General features: G+C 41.0%; 1 protein-coding gene across 5 annotated transcripts in view; it reads left to right on the top strand.

Annotated features, from left to right (window-relative positions):
• CDK5RAP2 (CDK5 regulatory subunit associated protein 2) overlaps positions 1–18,826 on the top strand; it is a 69,909-nt gene that overhangs the window by 34,404 nt on the left and 16,679 nt on the right. For 3 of the 5 annotated variants that reach the window (XM_050980968.1, XM_030231990.2, XM_050980969.1), the window contains 11 exons: positions 806–901; positions 1,443–1,490; positions 2,095–2,282; positions 4,365–4,827; positions 7,550–7,814; positions 9,161–9,277; positions 11,410–12,007; positions 13,914–14,146; positions 16,230–16,278; positions 17,037–17,221; positions 18,371–18,496. In XM_050980968.1, coding sequence (XP_050836925.1) covers positions 806–901; positions 1,443–1,490; positions 2,095–2,282; positions 4,365–4,827; positions 7,550–7,814; positions 9,161–9,277; positions 11,410–12,007; positions 13,914–14,146; positions 16,230–16,278; positions 17,037–17,221; positions 18,371–18,496 — 2,368 coding nt within the window. The remainder of the gene's footprint in view (positions 1–805; positions 902–1,442; positions 1,491–2,094; positions 2,283–4,364; positions 4,828–7,549; positions 7,815–9,160; positions 9,278–11,409; positions 12,008–13,913; positions 14,147–16,229; positions 16,279–17,036; positions 17,222–18,370; positions 18,497–18,826) is intronic. The other 2 variants (XM_030231988.2, XM_030231989.2) reach the window with 2 other exon arrangements.

Raw genomic sequence — 18,826 nt, forward strand, 5'->3', positions numbered from 1 at the left:
TTTAGATGAAGGAGTGCAGGTTTAGGTGGCATATTAGGAAGAAATTCTTCCCTGGGAGGGTGGGCAGGCCTTGGCACAGGGTGCCCAGAGAAGCCTCTGGATCCCTGGAAGTGCTCAACAGCATCCAGCAAAGCAAAGGGGTTCTGCTCCTGCTCTCAGTGATGCTGATGTCAGGGGCTTGGGTGCTCCTCCTAAAAAAGCTGAGTCCTCCTCCTCCTCCTCTTTGCTCAGGCAATGAGATGGGTTCTGGGGAAGCAGGGAGTAAAAGATGATTTGGCACCATTTGCTGCAAATGGGCAAATTTAGGCATAGACACAGCAGATTGTAACCTTCAGGGGCACAGTAAATCTTTCTCGTGTACAGCAAGCCACATGGGCTTCGTTTTAAAAGCATCTATTTCTTGAATGCTGGAGAAGAGCCTGAATTGTGTAGCAAATAAAAATAAATTCTGGAAATTGGGAAATAAAATAGGCAGAATGGGGACACGACTGAGGATGCAGAGCTGCTTTGCCATGAGAGGTTAAATGGTTTTTATGTGTTCTATAAATTCTGAGGAGGAAGGGTTAAATAAAAATGAAGGAATATAGAAGATAAAGTTTCACTTTATTTGATATGAGTCATTCCTGGGGTTTATATTAATTTTCTTTGATCTTGTTGAAGGAATCTAATTCAGTGTTTGTTACTTTGTATTACAGGCTTTTTTATTTTTCTTTTAAGACATATCACTGACTTATTTATGCACGTTTCATATCCCAGTATTTTTTTTTTTGTGCTACATTTTCACATCATTCCATACTTTGTGTAGTGTCTTGAAACAACAGAGAAGCCTGTGATGCAGCCTGAAGATGGTGACAATGACAAGAAGGTGCAGAACAGTCAGTTTTGTGAGAGGGTCAGTCAGGTAGGAGCATTATGGGACAGTGCTGTCTTTGCATGCCTTCATTCTCTTAGAGCACAAACAAAACAAACTTTTCTTGGGTTCTGATTTTACATTCAGCTAATTGTTATCCTAAAGATCTTCTGGAAGCTTTTTCCTGTGTTTCTGGGCTGGTTTTGCATTCAAGATTGCTTTCATAGTTTCTGTTTGAGTGCTCATAGTCACCGTGAATGGGGGTGACAGAGTCCCTTGAAATTGTGTGTCTTTGTCTCCTGCCTCCATTGCAGTCAGGCCTGCAGTACAAATTGTGTGAGATTCACTTGCTGGGGTTGAGGAAAAAACCCTGTAGATCTTTCTTTAGGGTTGAAATGCTTGATAGCTTGGTAAATGGTAAAACTGCATTTTCATACCAACAGGAATCTGCTGGCCTCTCAGTCTAATCAATGGAAGATAAAGCATCATGCAATCATAAACTAACTCAGGTTGCAAACTGGTTTGTAATGTTGAAGAAAGGTGGTGTTTTGCTCTGTGAAATCTGTAATTTCTGTGTTTCTCTGTTTACCAGGTGTGCCTTCAAGTATCTTTGGATTTTCCTTGTGAGGTGGATAAACAGGTAAGTGATGTATTGTAAAAGCTCTTTTGGCTCTTGTTGCTGTTGGGAATTGTACCCAGATGGGCCCAGATTGAATTCTCATGTCATTGCTGCAGATTTTGATTGTTTAATTGGGGTTTGAATGGCTGTAGAGATCCCAGGTAGAAATTCCCTTGGACACACCCATGATGTTTTATACAGAAAATTGGCAGCTTGTAAATGCTTCCAAGTTTTGTCCTGTCCCAGCCATCAGGGCTTGAATCTGGAGATCCCAGGACAGAATCTGTACTGTAAATACAAATGGTTCAAAGCTGAGCTAATAAAATTGTTAGCTGCAGTCTGCAGGCAACATTCCAGAAGTTTCATACCTCTTGTTAGATAAAGACCTTCAGGGAAATCTTCTTACTCCTTACTAAACAACTGATCCCTATGAATTAATCATATGAAATAGATGTTAATTAGTTTTTCTATTAATAAATAGTCAGCAAAATGTCTGTGGGTGCTTCTTAATGTAGATAAAGAGCATCAGGAATTACAGAACCTGATTACAGAAAGATTACAGCCCTGAATTTAATAGAACATTACATACCTGTGTAATAAGACATTGTTTGCAATTTTTTAACAGATAACTCCATCAGGCTATTCAGAGAGTTTCTGCAAAGACAGACATTATAGGAGTCCAATTAAGCCTCAATTTGAGCATGATACAACTGACAAACACTTGAGCAGAACAGGAGTGAGTGAACATGAAACAGAAGAGAACTTGCTCACATCTCTTCTAAGAGAAAATAGAACATCTGTGCTGGAATCTACGTGAGTATGAGGGATAGGCACTGCTTTTGACAGTATTTCTATTTGAGAAGAGAATAAGGTAATTTTGCTAAAGTGAATTTAGATAATGGCACTGTCTAATTTACCTGAGAGATTGGCAAGGCACCTTCAGAGCCATTTTAGTCTATCATGCAATTAAGTAATTAGGAAACATACTATCAGTAGAAATCCTTAAAAAAAACCCATTGCAAGAAAGAAACTCTGCAAAGTTACTGATCCAGGGAGCTTTACTGCAGGGACTGATTGTTTCCAGGGTGGGCTCTAACAGAGTCAAAGGGCTTAGGTGACAGTAGCTGGTATTTTTCTTGAAAAAACCAAAATATCTGAGAGCACAGGCCAGTGAAAAGTGCTGTGGTGGAAGGGACAACACTTTACTGCTCTAAAAACAGGATGGAACAGGATGTAAGGAGGGAGGAATTGGAGTTAGAGTTAGTTTTTACAGGGATAATTTTGAATGGGTGGTGCTGCACACTGAGTGCCCCTTGGCACTTCACCTGGGCTGGGCAGGGCTTTGCTGCTCTCACTTTAGGGAGATGGGGCCCTGTCCTGCACTTGACTGAAGGGTTATTCCAGTGCCACCACCTGTAGGACTGGCTGAGCTGTGTTCTCAATTCTTGGGTCACTTTTCATGTAGGATAAAACACTGGTTGACCTAAATCTATACAAGCCCTACTGGCACCAGTGGAATTCAAGAGTGTGTGTGTTACACTGGGATTTGATCAATTCCCAGCTGAAATGCTCATTTCCATAGGAACTGGACAATGCCAAGGAAACCCCCACACCCTGACTGATTTACCCCAGTTTCATGCTCCTGGTTGAGCACTGAGTTCTAGTTTGCTGTAGATCATTCTCATGTTCCTTTCCTTGTTCTGTAGCTCCTTTTCCTTCTCTAGTTGCTTTCCTGGTCTCTGGACTGACTGTGTGCAGAATTCTGTGCCTTTCCCAGTGCCTGTCAGTGCTGGAGCAGAATCTCCAGTGGGGTTACACAAGTCAAACCCTGGTTTCTGTGTTCACCATGCTGCACTTGGCTTCACTCAGGAAATCTGTATTTTCACATTACTATTGAAAACTCTCCCAACAGGCATAAATTGTTGTAGTTGTCACAGGAGTAGTTAGTGGTGAATGAGGAGATACTACTCCCTTAGAAATGAAGAGCAAACATTGTTTATTTGTTATCTTTACTTAAAAGTTGGCTAATGAGGAATTCTAGCACCGTCATCTTTACCACTCTAGTGTGTAATTTTTCCTGTGTTCAAGTATAAATGACCAGGCTGATGGGTGATGAGCCTGTGCTTTGCACAGCTGAATTCTCACTAATGCCATTAGATGCCAGAGGAAGCCATAAAAAGCCTAGTTAGCTTCTACCATTTCAAATGCTAAACGATACAAATGCAGTTGTTTAAAACTCTGGTTTATATGTTTAATGGCACAAACAGCTCTCTATTGGACACATGAAAATGTCTCTAGAATTTCAGAGCTTGCTTGTGCTTTAAATGCCTCTTATTTGGCTTCAGTTTCTCTTAAAACATTGCTGTCCATGAGCAGCTAGTTATCCACGGGGCAGTTTGGTGTCTGTAATGAGCTGGTTTTGCAGGCTGTTTGGCTGATTTCTCTCTTTTCATCTTCCCTGTTCCATTAGAAATTCATGGAGGAGAAGATTTGCACACAAAATCAACATCAGGGCCAGGAGTTGCACTTTGATGGCCCTTGTGGGTTCTTTCCAACTTGGGCTAATCTATGATTGTATGGTCCAGAGTCTGGTGTGGTGTTGGTATAAATTAATTTTTAAGGTGGAGAGTAAACTTTTTGAGAATCCATTCATATTTCTTATATTTCTGTGTGAAGTAGGAGAAAAGCCATGATGAGGCAATTTATGATATAATTCATGTTGTGAAAAGGTTCCAAAAACTCTGTTAGTGAGTAATTCATTAGTAAGTAAAAACAGAACCTCCTGGGAATTTCAGATATGTCACAACACAGCAGAAGGGTTTCTTGGAAGGTGTTTTTGTTTGCTTAAATAAAAATCTAAATTCATGTCTTTTCTCTCCTCTTTCCTGAGTGTAGCAGACAAGAACAAATGAAAATTGTAAATGAACTGTTAGATCATCTGAACACGACAGAGGAAGAATGTTCAAGTGAAGATATAGAGAAAAAGGATGAAAAAGATCTTAGGCAAATGATTATTCAACTAAGAGCTCAGCTCAAACATTTCAAGCAGGTCACTAAATTCTTAAAGCAGCGAGCAGAATTGAAATCAACTTTTGATGGGGAAGAGAAGCTTTATCCAGATGCAGTGCCACAGATTAATAAGGCAAGTCAGTTGTTGAAAGTGGAATTGAAAGATGCAGCTATGCAAACAATGACTTTAGAGAGTAATGTCATGAGATTCAAACATGAAGGCAAAAAAGGAGCCTCAGAAGAAAAGTCAAAATATTCAAGATTAAATGCAGAGGCAGAACATCAGCAAGAAAATGTGTATAAGAAGGGTGAACAGCATGAAAGACTTTCTTTTACTAGAACAAATGAAGTAAGTTTATTCTCTTTTTTGTACTTAAGGAATAGATGTATAAAAGGGAAAAATATGTTTCATTTCTAATAGTAAATCTTGCTTTTGTATGATTTTTAATATTAGGAAAAGAGATGTAAGCCAAATATATTTTAGATAATTGTTCTTAATGTTCAGAGCTTTTCATCTCCTACTTCAGCGTGCTTTAGAACATTAATTAATTGAATTTCAATCCTCCTTGGGACCACACACTCGTAAATATTACAGCTTTTGGAAAAAGAGAGTCTGTGTTTCTTGTTCATAATGTACAGAACCAGAGCATTTGGAACTGATGAAGTCTAAATGGCAAAAAAGTGTTCTAGAAAATTCCAGATTTGCATCACATCTGGGAGCAGGCTCTGGAGGGGTCAGTGGGACACTTCCACAAACTCAAACCTTAATTTTAGGCTTTTTTTAACATCCTCTCATTGTGTTTTGCTTCCTGAGAAGTGTGGCCAGGAGAGCCCTGTGGCATGGGGGCAGTTTGTTGTGTTTGTGTGGGACCTGGGTGCTCAGAGGCTGTTCTGGAACCTCAGGCTGGCTGTGCTCGGGCCAGATGAGTTTTGAAGCTTCTGTCTGCAGGCAGACTGTGATCCCAAACAAAGAGGTGGGAAAACAGTGTCTGCTAAAGAGTTCTGTGTATTGTTTCAGCAGCAGTGATAGAAGTGAAGTTGAAAACTCTTTGAAGATCTTGGCTCCTGCAGAGCAGACAAAGGGGAGCGTCGCTTTTGATTTTGTGCTCTGCTAACAGGGAATGTTGTAGCACCTTCTGCAAAGAGTGGCTTCCATAACTTTAGTGATCAAGAGATTCCTGAGAGGTAGCAATTAGGAGTGGTTCATTTTTATTCTGGCTTGTTGCTCGTGGGTTCATTTTTGTGAAGGAAAGGGTTTGTAAATGAAGGGATGTTGATAAGGCTTTGTTCTGGGCACGAAGTGACAGGACAAGGGGGAATGGCCTGAAGATGAAGGAGGGCAAGATATTGAGATATTGAAGATGGGATGTTAGGGATAAAAATTCTTCCCTTTGAGGGTGGGCAGGCCCTGGCACAGATGCCCAGAGAAGCTGTGGCTGCCCCTGGATCCCTGAAAGTGTCCAAGGCCAAGCTGGACAGAGCTTGGAGCACCCTGGCACAGTGGAAGGTGTCCCTGTCCTGGGAGGGGGTGGAAAGAGGTGACCTGTAAGGTCCCTTCCAACCCAAACCATTCCATGATTTTTTTGATTCTTTCTGCAATTTTCTTTTCTTTTTCAAGTTCTGTTTTTCCTGAGTTTCAGTTTGCTGTTCTTATTCACCATTTTCCAGATTCCTCTCTGGTTTAATCAGTGGCACCCTCAATGCAGCCCTTGAATGAGTTGCTTTAAAAGCTTTCTTGTTTGGACTAATGCACTGTATCTTTAGCTTTGGAATGGCTTTTATAAATAATTTGATGTAGCCAGCTGAAGTGGCCTTTGGGTAATCTGGGTGACAAATGTGTCTGTGCCACAGCCCTGAGACAGCTGGAAATGGTTTGGTGTTATTAAAGCAGTTTAGTTAGCTGGAAGTTCTGGAATTATTTTGCAGCCTGTGAAGGATACTGTTCTCATGTATGTACAAAAGGAATTGAGGATGGCATTTGGAAAATGGAACTTGCTTTTTATGATTTTAAATTGTGTAAAGACTGTAATTGCTGAGAAGTGAATGTGGAAAGGTATTTCAGAATACATTGGGTGGTGAAAGAAATTAGGGGACTTAACAGCCCTGGTGGAGCAAATGAACAGCAAAATTATAAACTAAATCTATCTGAACATGCCATTATTGGTTTTTATTATTATTACACACAATTCCATAACTCTCATCAACACATGGCATGCTTTTATCTTTTTGGAGACAGCACTGGTTTATGCTGTGGGGTTTAAACAAGGAACATTTATTTTATGCAGAGTCTTCCAAAGGTGAGAGGCTAAAATGTAGTGACTTTAGAAATGCAGCTTCCCCCAACTCCAGTGAGAGAATGTGTTACAGCAGGAAATGGGAATCCTTCAGAAGCAATTTATAGAGTGGATGGGTAAAGAAACTGGTTTTGTTCATAAAGGATTTCTCTGTGGCAGAATAAATGTCCTCTGTGGCTGATGCAAAGTTATGCTGATTTTCTCCAAGCTGTGGAAGTAGGACATGGTGGGTGGGGACTAAAGGAAGAAAGAAAATAAACTTAGGAGTTGTTGGAAAATGAGAAGGATCCTCAAATAAAAAAAAAAAAAACCAAAAACAAAAAAAAACCAAAAAAAAAAACAAAAAAAAAACCATTTTAAGGGAAAGGTTGCTGGGCTGGCAGACATTTATGATATAAATGACAGTGGGAAGTAGCAGAGAGATCAGTTTGGGTGAGAAACTGTTGTCCTAAGGCAGCCACAAATCCAGAGCTAATTGATACACCTGGTGGTTGAAAGCACTGCTGGATTTGCTGTCCTGCTCCAGGAGCTGGGAAGTTACAGATGCATGAACAGCTGGGACTTACAGAGAATTGTACCACTGAAATGGGTGTTTTGCCTCTCTGAGTGTTTATTTCTCATGTAGCCAAGGGTATTGCAATTTTATTTTCAAAACTAACGTGACAGCTGCCTGATTTTACAGGAGAATTTTTATTTTTCCTGGACTGTTTGTTTATTCTTCCTACACTTGGCTGTTACAAGTCACTGACTGCCCATTTCCTTCCATGCCTTTTTCAGGCTGGCTCTGCTTCCTTGCCCAAGAAGTCACGGCTGCCTGTGCTTGTGAGATCCTGCAGAGCATCAGGAAATGTCCCTTTGAACTCCTGGCTGCAGAAATCAGCTCCAGAAGCACAGCATCCTCCCAGGCCACCTCCTGAAGGTCTGAGAGCCTGTGAAATACAAACCAAACCATTTCAGGCACAGCCTAATGGAGAGTTACTGCTTGAGTCTGCAGCTGAAAACCTCCCAGAGGAGCCTGCACAGGGAAACACATCAGGGAGAGGTAAAAAAGAACAAATCTGGGGACTCGTGGTCCTGCCTGCAGTAGTGGCAGCTTCTCTTGCAGCAGAAGTAAATGCAGATCATCTTTGCATACTGCAATACTGCTTAATCTTTCAAGGTTTTTGGGTAGCCAAATATGTGTAGACCTTGGAAAAACACCTTTTTTCTGTTTGCTACTAAGATGTAAAGCAGCTTTTTGTGGGACAAAAAGTGCTTTGTACACAGACCTGTGTAATAAATGACAGGTCACAGGGTGCTTACATGTGCACACATATACCAATGCTTGGGTAGATAAAAAAATGTCCTTAATAAGATGCCAAATTGAATGAAAGCTGCCTGTAATGGAGACAAGAGAGTATAAAAATCCTGATTTTGTTTATGCTGGATAATTAAACTTTTCCAATATTCCACTGATCAGTCAAGTCAGCTGTGTCTGTTCCCACTGTGGCTGGGTTAATTTAAACTCAGTTGTTGACAGAGTACTGGGATCAGTAAAGTATAACAAATTGTAAGACAGAGCAATGGGTATTAGATAAAGATTTGGGGTGGTTGAAAAATAAAAATGCACTTAGCAGTTAGATTAAACACTTAGTAGGAGTGTGAAGGATAGGTAAGGGGGAGTAAATATAAAAATAAGACTCAGGCAAGTGGTGGGTGAGCCACTGTCAGACCCAGAGGCTGCAGAGAATGTTTTTAAAAATAACATTGTTGTGGTAAAGCACAGCTATGGTACAATTTGTTATAAATACTTTGGGTGATGGGACTGGAGCAATTAATTCTGGGAGGTGCAAGACCCATGGAGAATCCTGAAGGGCAGGGCTTTGAATTAGATCCTGAAGGAATCAGAAGCTGCAGTCCTGTGATTTCCTTTCCACTCTGGTTTTTTCCCTTGGGTTACAGCTGTGCTGCACACTTGCTGATTCTGAGACTTGCTGCAGTGATTGCAGCAGATTGTTTTGTGATCAATGCTCTCATTGGAGAAACTTCTAAGCCTTTTCTCTAAGCTGAACATAAAACATTTCAAAATGCACTAGAGATTGATTTACTGTTCCATTACAAATGGGACCTACAAATGTTCATCTTCATTTGTTAGTAGGAGCCTTTGCAATGAAGTCTGAGTGCTTGCCCTTATAATTAGTTCAAGTATTTAAAGATACTCATATTATCAGTAAAGATTTTCCTGTTCCAAACTGTCAGAGAGCCAGGTTTGTATTTATGAGGTGTGGGTTTTTTTCCTTTTTTGATTTTTGGTTGGTTTTGATTTGATTTTTTTTTAAACTATCCCCACTTATTTTTTTTTTCAGTCTTTTACTGAATTCTCCTTTACCTTTCCCCACTGTTCTCCAGTTGTATCATTGCTCAAACTGGATAATACTGAGACCCAGGTGGAGTTCCAAGATGTTGATCCAGGTGCAGAGGACAAGAATGAAAATGTGAAGGACAAAAATCAGCAAAACTATCAAGGTAGAGCATTTATATGGTACAGAATTTAAAAAAAAAAAGGAAATTTAAAAGCTTCAGTTTCTTCTGAGTTGTACAGAATTGTAAATTGCTTCAGGTAATCATCTCCCTTGCTGTTATTTGTGGATTTTAAATCTGGTTTCCTTAGCTGCTGTGGATTAATTGCTCCAAGAATCCAAGTTGGTCTTTCAGGGTTGTGCTTTCAGAAGGGCCACAGGGATTTATGAGTCTGGTTTCCAGTAAAAATAATGAGTTGTATGCCTGACTCTGATCTCTGGTGCTAATGACCTCACTTCTGAACTCCACTCTGAATTAAATGTTTGTTACTGCTTCTCCATCTAGTTCTGAACTATTGGAATGAAGCAACTGAGTGATAGAATTTTGCTTATCTGAATTATTTGAAGGCATTCAAGTAGGCTGAAACCTAATGGAATCATTTAATGAAAATGTAAATAGACTGAGTGCTGTGTGTTCCATGTTTGTGTTTGTCCATTAGTCTTTCTTGGGAGGGCTTGAGTGGCCTGGATAACACTGGAGAGTGCAGAGGATTTGGCCAGTTCTGTAATCCTGTGGTGTGCAGGCTCCTGCTCAGTGCACCCTCTGGGGGGTGGACACATGGCCACAGGGAGCTCATTAGTTCTCCTCTTTAATTAAAGGGCACTCTTGCATTATAAACCACAGCCAGTGCCCTGATCTGGAATAGCTTTGTTAGGATCTGGTTTTATTTTCTCTGGTTGGTATCTGGAATGATGCATGGAGTCAGGGTTTCAGAGTTTGTCTTCACCTGGTGTTGGGGTGTTTTGCCATCTGCAGCAGAAGTTCATGAGTGCAGTGTTGCATTCCCTTCTTGTGTCCTGCAGAATTCATACCCAGGCATTTTCCTGGAAACACTTCCTTCCTTTGGAGTGCCACACAAAATGAGTGCAGAGAACATCCTCGGGTCTTGATGTCAAATCAGAAAATGGTTTGGGTTGGAAGGGACCTTAGAGCTCATCCCATTCCACCCCAGAGACACCTCCCACTGTCCCAGGCTGCTCCAAGCCCCTTCCAGCCTGGCCTTGAGCATTCCAGGGATGAGGCAGCCACAGCTTCTCTGGGCAGTGTTGATATTCCAGAATCACAGCTTCATTTTATTCCAGCTTTTAGATAATATTTATTTTTATTCTCCTGGTCTTGGTCTTGGGCTTTCATACAGAGCTGCTCCCCCTGAGTTTTTGTAGTGATTTACAGCTTGAACCTGGACATTCAGATTCTCCATGGAAACCAATCTGAAAGTATTGCAACCTGAAAGATCAATGAATTGGCTCCCAAAAGGGAAGTTCTAATTCAAAGTGATCTTTTGCAGAACTAATAGAAGGGGAAAATTTAATTTACTGGTAACTAGAAAATAATCATTTTGCTGGCTACTTACACCTACAGCCCTCAACATGCACAGAACTCTAAACAGGGATCTTCTCTAGCAATTTATGGCTTTTATTGGCCTGAATCTGAGGTGATTGCATTACTTAGGGATAACAAAGTCACCTGAGGGATGTGATGTTCATATCAAATGTAAAACCTTTAATACCAAACACTTTAGTGGGGTTTGTTTAGAAGACCTTTTAAAAAGAAGTTATTATAGCCTCCTTTTCAAATCTGACTATTCTGTTGATAGTCTTTTTAAAATTCCACTGACTTTATCCTCCAATTGATTTTGTATAGATTTTTGAAGTGGGGAGAAGAAGAATATTTAATTAGAAGCTTTAGGAGGAACCATGTGAAGTCAGAGTCTCCTTTGCTTCATGTTTGAGGTTATAATTTTTGTGGCTGGAAAGGTCTGGCCTTGATCAGTGTCTGATTCAGGAGAGCATATGGCAAAAGGAATTTTCAAGCATTTGGGAAGAGAGAGTTGGTTGTATTTTGAGTATTGTTTATTTGAAAGGTAATAAAGGATTTGAAATACTTGATGTGCAAATTGAATTCGTGGCAAATCACAGAGAGAGGTCAAAAGTTCCAGACTAATAATGTATAGCTTGTAATTACCTGCATTTTGATTCTGCTCTTATAGAATTGAAATAATTCATTCTAGTGCTGTTAAGAACAGAATGTCAGATAAAGAAATCCTAATATTCACACACAAGCCTCCTGTTTTTCAGAAATGCACAATCATCATGGCATTAGCAATGGGAATATCCAGAGTTCATTAGAAGAGGTGGATGAAGAGTTTTATCCCATGGGACACGAGGACACTGACTCAGCCCCTGCACACTCAGACTCCAAGTGTCTGTGTGCTCACCAAGGGAGTGGAGCAAGAGCTGATGCACTCCAGGGCTGTGGAGCCACAGAGGATATAGAAGAGTTGAAACAAAGAGTTAAGAACATGCAGTCTGAGCTTGAAAAGTACAAAACGTTCCTGCTGCAGCTGCAGGGCTCTGAGCAGCTCTGGGTCAGTGGTGTTTCCAGTGGAGCTGTGAGGGATGCAGCCCTGCCTGTGGGAGGGTTTGTCACACAAGTGCAGGGTACAGCCATGGAAGGAGTCCAGACATCCTCTGGTGTCCCTCAGCTGGATTATGAGATCCACACCAAAACCAGGGATTCTGAGTCTCTGCAAGCACCTGATATGTGGGCAACACAAAACCTTAAGGAGCTGCTGTTGGCCAATGAGGCAGAAGTTGACAAAGAGCAAGTTGTGAATGTGCATCTTGATGAAATGTGTCCTCTTCAGAGCAGTCTGAGAGCAACATCACCATCCAAGTGAGTAAAACTGCTGCTCTTTGAGGTTCCCTTTGGGAAGCAGCAATACCAAATAGCACAGCAAGGTGACATGAGGATAATTTTATCCACAAGTGTTGTTACAGTAAAGGCTAAATTTCACTAACATTAGCATAAAGGAACTGAAATGTTTTGTTAAAAGACCCCCTAAGTACAAAACTGATAAATTTGTGTCATCATTTGTGCCAGGCACATCTGTCTCTCCCCACACCTCAGGCTCACAACTCTGTTTGCTGTGAGAGATCCCCTCTGGAGCCAGCTCAGATCTCAGGTTACCTGTGGGACAGGCTCACCTCTGTCACCAGAGCACCACAGTCTGCAGCACTCAGGGCATTTCCAGGTGCCAAGTGTAGGAAAATGGAACATCCCATTTAAGAGAGAAATGTTTTTGTGGGCAATGGGCTGGCAGATTGGTGCTGGCCCTTCTGTTTGAGTGCCCAGACTTGATGTGTAAACAGAAGATGTTCACGCTCTAGTTCCAATTTATTTTGCAGTTGAGGGCTGTAATGCCTTCCTGTGAAGGATGTGAGAGGAGATAAATATAGAATTAATGAATGAAATGTTATAGCATAAGCTCATAAGCTGGAAAATCATTTATGGGAGACTGGAAAGTGTCACTCTTGGATTTTGTAAGGATCTTGGGGCAGCATTTTGGCAGCATATGTACAAATTGCAAACACACAATGGGGGATCATAAGAGTGAGCCTTTTTTAGCATCCACCCTCCTTTTCTCCCTTTTAAATATTGTTATTGTGCTGAGGGCCTGTGGAATACCAGAAATTGTAACAAGGAAAGGCATTCAGCCTTGTGCCTTTCTTCCAAATGCTGGAGTGGAAATATTTGGAGACAGTGAGCAACCACCAGCATGGACTATTGTGTGTGTCTGAGCCTCACTGTTGTAAAATACAGTGGTGTTACAGAGTCCATAGGAATTCACATCCCTTGAAAATATACCTCATCTTTTAGAAAGAAAGATCTAGCTGTGAATGAAGGGATGAGACCCTGTGGATCACTGTGAGGTTTTTATGGCCATTGTCTAGGACAATGTCATGAGTCACAAATGACAGACCCCAAAATGAGTTATGCATCTTTTCCTGTACAAATGACAGTAAAAATGCTGTAACAACCCACATCACCATAGATTCTGTTTGATTCCCTGCATCTTTTAACAACTTCTCTCCTTTTTTCCCTGCTAATGGATGATTCTGGAGAAAGAATTCTACCTGTGGTACAGACAGTGGCAGAACAAAGGGGATGCCTACATTTGCAAGTGTAAATTCAATAAATAAATTCAGTTGATCTGAGTTGAAATTTATATCCTGGCTTGTGGAGTACAGGAGTTTGGGCACCACAGTGGTTGTCATTGTTTCTTGCAATACACATGCAGAGATATGGAGAATTTTCAGACTGGGTGAAGCCATCAGTTCAGAAAGTCCAATACCTGTTTTGGCAGGAAATAAAGTTTGAGGAGGGACAGTTGTCTGCTTCCATAGGGAGTTAAGAAAACCACAGAACACCAAACCAAAAAAAAAATTCCCAACCAGTCAGGAAAAATATGTGTATTCTTAATTTACATGTATTCACTCTTATTTAGTTTAATTTGGCACCTCTGCTGCCATCCATGTTCTTTCCAAGCAGGCCATCAAGTCATCCCATTAGTTTTGGCCCATTTTATAAATGATGCAGTTAAGTGAAGGAGAATAATCTCTAAATACCAAACTCAACAAGCAGAGACAATACATCTCTCATTGTGGCTGTTGAAAGCACTTTAAAACCAAATTGAGTCACATAAAATTATAGTTTAGGAATATAAGTTTAATTCCCATTTTATATATATTTAAATGTCATTTATGGCCAGCAAGCTTTACAGCTAATTTCATTTTCTCAGATATGACTCCTTGGTTCACTCCCAAGTTCGGGAGCTGTCCTTCCAATGCCAGCAAATCAAGGAGATCCGCTGTGGCTGTGCCACCTACCACCAGCACCTCAGCAGCCTGGTGAAGGCCTTTGAGGAGCTGCTGCAGGCCAGTGATGTTGATTATGGTGTTGCTGAAGGCTTCCGTGAGCAGCTGAACCAAAGTGTGCTGCTGTTTGAGAAACTGGAGATGAAATTCCTCTACGGTGAGCAGCAATCTTTGTGCTTCTTGTGAGAACAATGAATGCCCTCCAAGTGGGAGGGATTTTATTTGGTTGTTGGTGAAAGGAAACCTTCCTTGCTGTTGGTTGCTTTAGAATGGTTTATGGGGAATGTTGTCATAAGATTTTATCCACAAAGAATCCCAGAACTGAAAGGGACCTCTGGAGATCATCCAAGTCCAAGTCCATGCCAAGGCAGGGTCACCTGGAGCAGGTGACACAGGAACCTGTCCAGAATATCTACAGAGGAGGAGATTCCACACCTGTTCCACCCTCAGTGTAAAAAGTTCTTCCTCATGTTGAGGTGGAACTTGTTGTGTTTTCCTTTATGGCCATTGCTCCTTGACTGGGTTTTATTTTTGTAGCTGTACTCCTTATTGACACCTGCTATTTGGGGTCATCTCAGCACAAGCATATTCTAACTGCCAAAAAAACCTGTGGTTATATAAAAGTTTTGTTACACATAGCTTCAGGGTTTCCTGTTTCAGAGAACAGCCCAGCTGACTGTTGAAGACCCCTGGGGACATGAGTTAGTGCTGGGGTAACAGTTGAACTCAATGATCTAAGATGTCATTTCCAACCTCAATTATTCCATGATTTTCCTAAGGGACCTGCATCTTGCTGCCTGCTAGTCTGGCTGGTGGAGAAATGTACACTGCCATTCACAAAAGAGCTGAAATACAACCATGTTTTGGAAAATGAGCATCACAATTGACATTTGGCACTTGAAGGAAGAGTAGAACCTGCATACTGCCTTCAGTCTGTAGTTTGGAGAAAGTTAGCAGGAAGGGGATGGAAGAGGGATGCTGTTGTGAGGAACAGCAAGCAAGACCTTTTCCTGGTGGCACAAGTGCTGCTCTTGCTGACCCAAACAGCCAGCAATCCTTCACAGATGGCAGCTGCAGGACTGAAACACTTGAGGTGCCTGAGATGGGGACTGCCCTCCCATCCTGGAACTGCCTCTGGAGCTGCCTTTGCTCAGCCCCGTTTGGGGCCCAGCCACAGCATGATCTGTGTTCTGCCTTTCACTGCTCATCATGGCAGGATGTTGCAGTTTTGATTGCTCATATAAAGCAGCTGGGTATGAGAAAAAGGTATTACAGCCTTGTGTCATAGCAGGGTGATAAAAGATTGAGTGTATTCAACGATTTCGGTGGCTACAGAGATTCCTTGCATTGCAAATGAGAAGACTGTAGTGAATAAACATTAAATGCCTTTAAACCAACAGATGGTATCCTATATTCTATGAAAAGTCACTGACAACTGAGACAATTCAATATATCTAACACAATGGTGCTGCATTGAATCCCACATTAAAGTAAAATGATGTTTGTAGGGTTGTAAAGAACATCCAGTGTACTAAGAATTGTCTGTAAAGAAGAAGCATGAGCAGCTGTCTGTCTCTGCATTTCCATCCTGACCTTCAGTTCATTCCCCTGAAATTTCAGCTGTGCAACTCTTCCCTGCCACTTTTGCTTAATTGCACAAAAATTTTAAAACAGGGGGAGCCAAGGTGACACCACCAAGCTCTTATTTCTTGATTCAAATTAGAGTCTGAGTCCAGATCTCTTGCACTGAATTGTGCCTGTGCTCACACACAATTCCACAGAGAATGTTGCAGACAAAATCCTGTGTGTGCTCCTTCATTAAAGATGACTGGTTAGCCTGACTCCAAAGCAAGCACAAAAAATCCAAGTGCAATGGAATTTCTTTTATATAAATGTTATTGAAGAAGTAACAACCTGTGCCTGTAATCCTTTTGCCATGTAGCACAATTATTTCAAATAGGTATGTTAATTAAAACACCAAGGCTGTAAAATCTGGCATCTGTGGTTGGTCCCTGATATTTTATTTTTTTTGTGAGCTCCAGAGCAAAGCTATTGCTTTGTTGCTGGGCTATAAATGGTTTTGCTCATGTACATTTGACACTAATACAAAGTGTGCTAGTATCTGTTGACTCCTCTAATTTCTCATTCATTTACTACTCTGTGTTTAAATAGAGTAAGATGGAGGGGGAAAAATGGTAATTCTCAGTATGTGTTTTTAATCAGCTGTTTCTGCTTTGCAGGAGAATCAATAGGTACAGAAGTCACTATACTTTATGAATTAGCTCAAAGGTAAGAGTGCAACTGAATGTTTAGCAAAAATATGGTTGTTTCATCAACTGGTAAGGATACTCCATGTTTTGTAGCATTTTTAGCTGTTTGGCAGGGCTTTGCTTATTAATATCTATTTTGTTAATAAACCACCCATTGAAAAGAGATTAAGGCTTTTTTTCCCCACTGTTCACCAAGCAGGTGAGAGGCTGAAAGAGAAACATTTGTGCCACCAGGATTGTTCTTTTCATGAACAAAAATAACTATGTCCACAATCCACTGTGGTGCATGCTGAGATATGATCCTGGTGCAGGTGCCAGGGGGACAGTCCCTCCCTGTGTGTCCCCATGCCCTTGGGGCTGGCTCAGGGTCACTCCAGTGCAGCACTGCTGAAGTTCATTATTGTCACAACACCTTGATGCTGAAGGTGAAGAGAGCAGGTGTTGTTGTGCTGTGTTTGTTGGTTTTCTGCCAGCTTGAGATTCTTCTGTGCTACAGAAATGCTCAGCTCCTTGTTCAAGGCAGCTTGAGGTCCCCTGAACACAGAGGTGACTGCCTGGTGCTGGAAAATGCAAAGGAGGCTGGAGGGCCAGTGATTGCTCCTGCTGACTTCAGTGAGCTCTGGATTTCAGTGTTGATACAACCTCTGGTGTGCTGTGGTTTTTCATGCCCTGTCACATAAATTTTCTGTAAATCAGTATAAATTTGGCATCCTCTGTTCACTTTCCAAAGTCATAGAATAACTTTAATATTTTAAACCATTTTATCTGGCACAAAAGGAATAATGAGAAGAATGCCACCATGTACCAACATCTGCAGGATGAGTCTTCTGTGCCATCTGCTCTTCACAGCTCATCTGACTTTGATTTGTCAGAGAAGTCTCCTCTTGGCTCACCTGAGCACAGGCAGGACCTGGAAGGCCAGCACAGCACACTGCCACTTCTGCCAAGCAAGTTTCCTCCAGGTAATGTTTTTCCCATGGAAGATTTGCTGGATATTGGGAAAAGCTGATAAATAACACACAGGGGAACTAATTAAGAAATAATGAAGAATGTTTGTCTGCCTCAGCTTTCCAGTTCCTTGCATAATCATTGCAGTTTCAGTGATGAGGCACACAGAGATGGCAACCATCTGAATTACCCTCTTTGAGGCAGTATAAAGTGTGTTAGTTTGTGTCCTTGTTGTTTTAAGCTACCAGCTTTTACCTTGCTCCAGACACTCTTTAAATAGACAAGTTATAAGGTGAAAATAGACAATTGTCAAGAGATTATTATGTGGGAAAGGAGAGATTTTCCAATTTTATGGGAGCCAGTGTTGTGTTTCCTTGAGAATTGTTAAGTGCTGCATAATTAATAAGTGGTGTCATGTTTGACCTGGATAGTTCCACTAAACACAAGTGATGCTTGCAGTTCTTTATCGGCAGCAATGAAAATTTAATAGCTGAGCTGGCACATCCTGTTCAGGGAGAAATATTGCAGAGTAAACCAGGAGTGTGTGACATGGATAAACTGACACATCACACACTGACAGGTAGAACAGATCTGCTCCTGAGGAAGGATGAAACTTGCAGCCAGTGGAAGAAAAATTGTAGAATAGCAAAGCAAGAAGGAAAAGGTACAGTAATGAAACTTGATACAGCAGATTTCTTTACTGTGGAGTGCATTGTGTAAGTCAAAGTCAAATTTCTCTCTGAGTTGCTCTGGGAGCTTCCTATTGTTGTAAGGAAAAATGTGTGCTGGTGGTGTATGGAGCTGCACTGCAGACCTTTGGATTCTTTCCTCAGTACAGGGAATGTTTGCGTAGATAAAATTGTTATCTATTCCACTTTTGTAGGAAGAAGAAATCTGAAGAGCCTTAAAGTTAAAAAAAAAGAAAAAAAAGTTAAAAAGTTAAAGCATTAAAGTCTTTAAAAAGAATGTAGAGAAGGAGTTGTCACTGGTTTGAGCACTGTATAGGAAAAGGGTGTTGTGGAGTCAGATATTCAATATGTGCCATTTTTAACAGCTCTGTGTCATCTTCTAGAATTAACACCCATTAGATTTGCCAAGAGTACATAGTGTAAAAGAGTACAATCATCTGCTCTAAATAAGAAGTGGTCTCTTGCTTTATTTAGAGTTATTAATGGAGCATCTGCAAGAAATTAGAATCCTGAGACAGCGTTTAGAATACTCCATAAAAACTAATGAGAGACTGAGGAAGCAGCTTGAGAGACAAGTAACAGACAAGGAACTAGATCAAGGTAAGAATTCATTTAATGAGAAACTGAATCCATCTTTCCTGCTGAGAGCCTGAGGGATCAAATGCCACTGGAAAGGTTTGGAGCCACTTTCTCTGTTCTGCTGTTCAGCATCTCTGAGAGCCAAGCTCTGAGTGGATTTAAAACTTTTCACAAGTAGCCAGCTTTCACTAAAGATGCTTTTGGAACACCTTTTGAAGCACCCCATCCCTGTGTTTTTCTACACTTTGCTTCACTCTCATTCCCACCTTTTCCCCCATAGGAAAATTGATTAATATGCAATATTACTCTGACTGGAAGCAGGTAATAAATACAGACATACTTTCCTTTTCC

The sequence above is a fragment of the Serinus canaria genome, chromosome 17 (assembly GCF_022539315.1).
Source record: "Serinus canaria isolate serCan28SL12 chromosome 17, serCan2020, whole genome shotgun sequence".
Lineage (NCBI taxonomy): Eukaryota > Metazoa > Chordata > Aves > Passeriformes > Fringillidae > Serinus > Serinus canaria.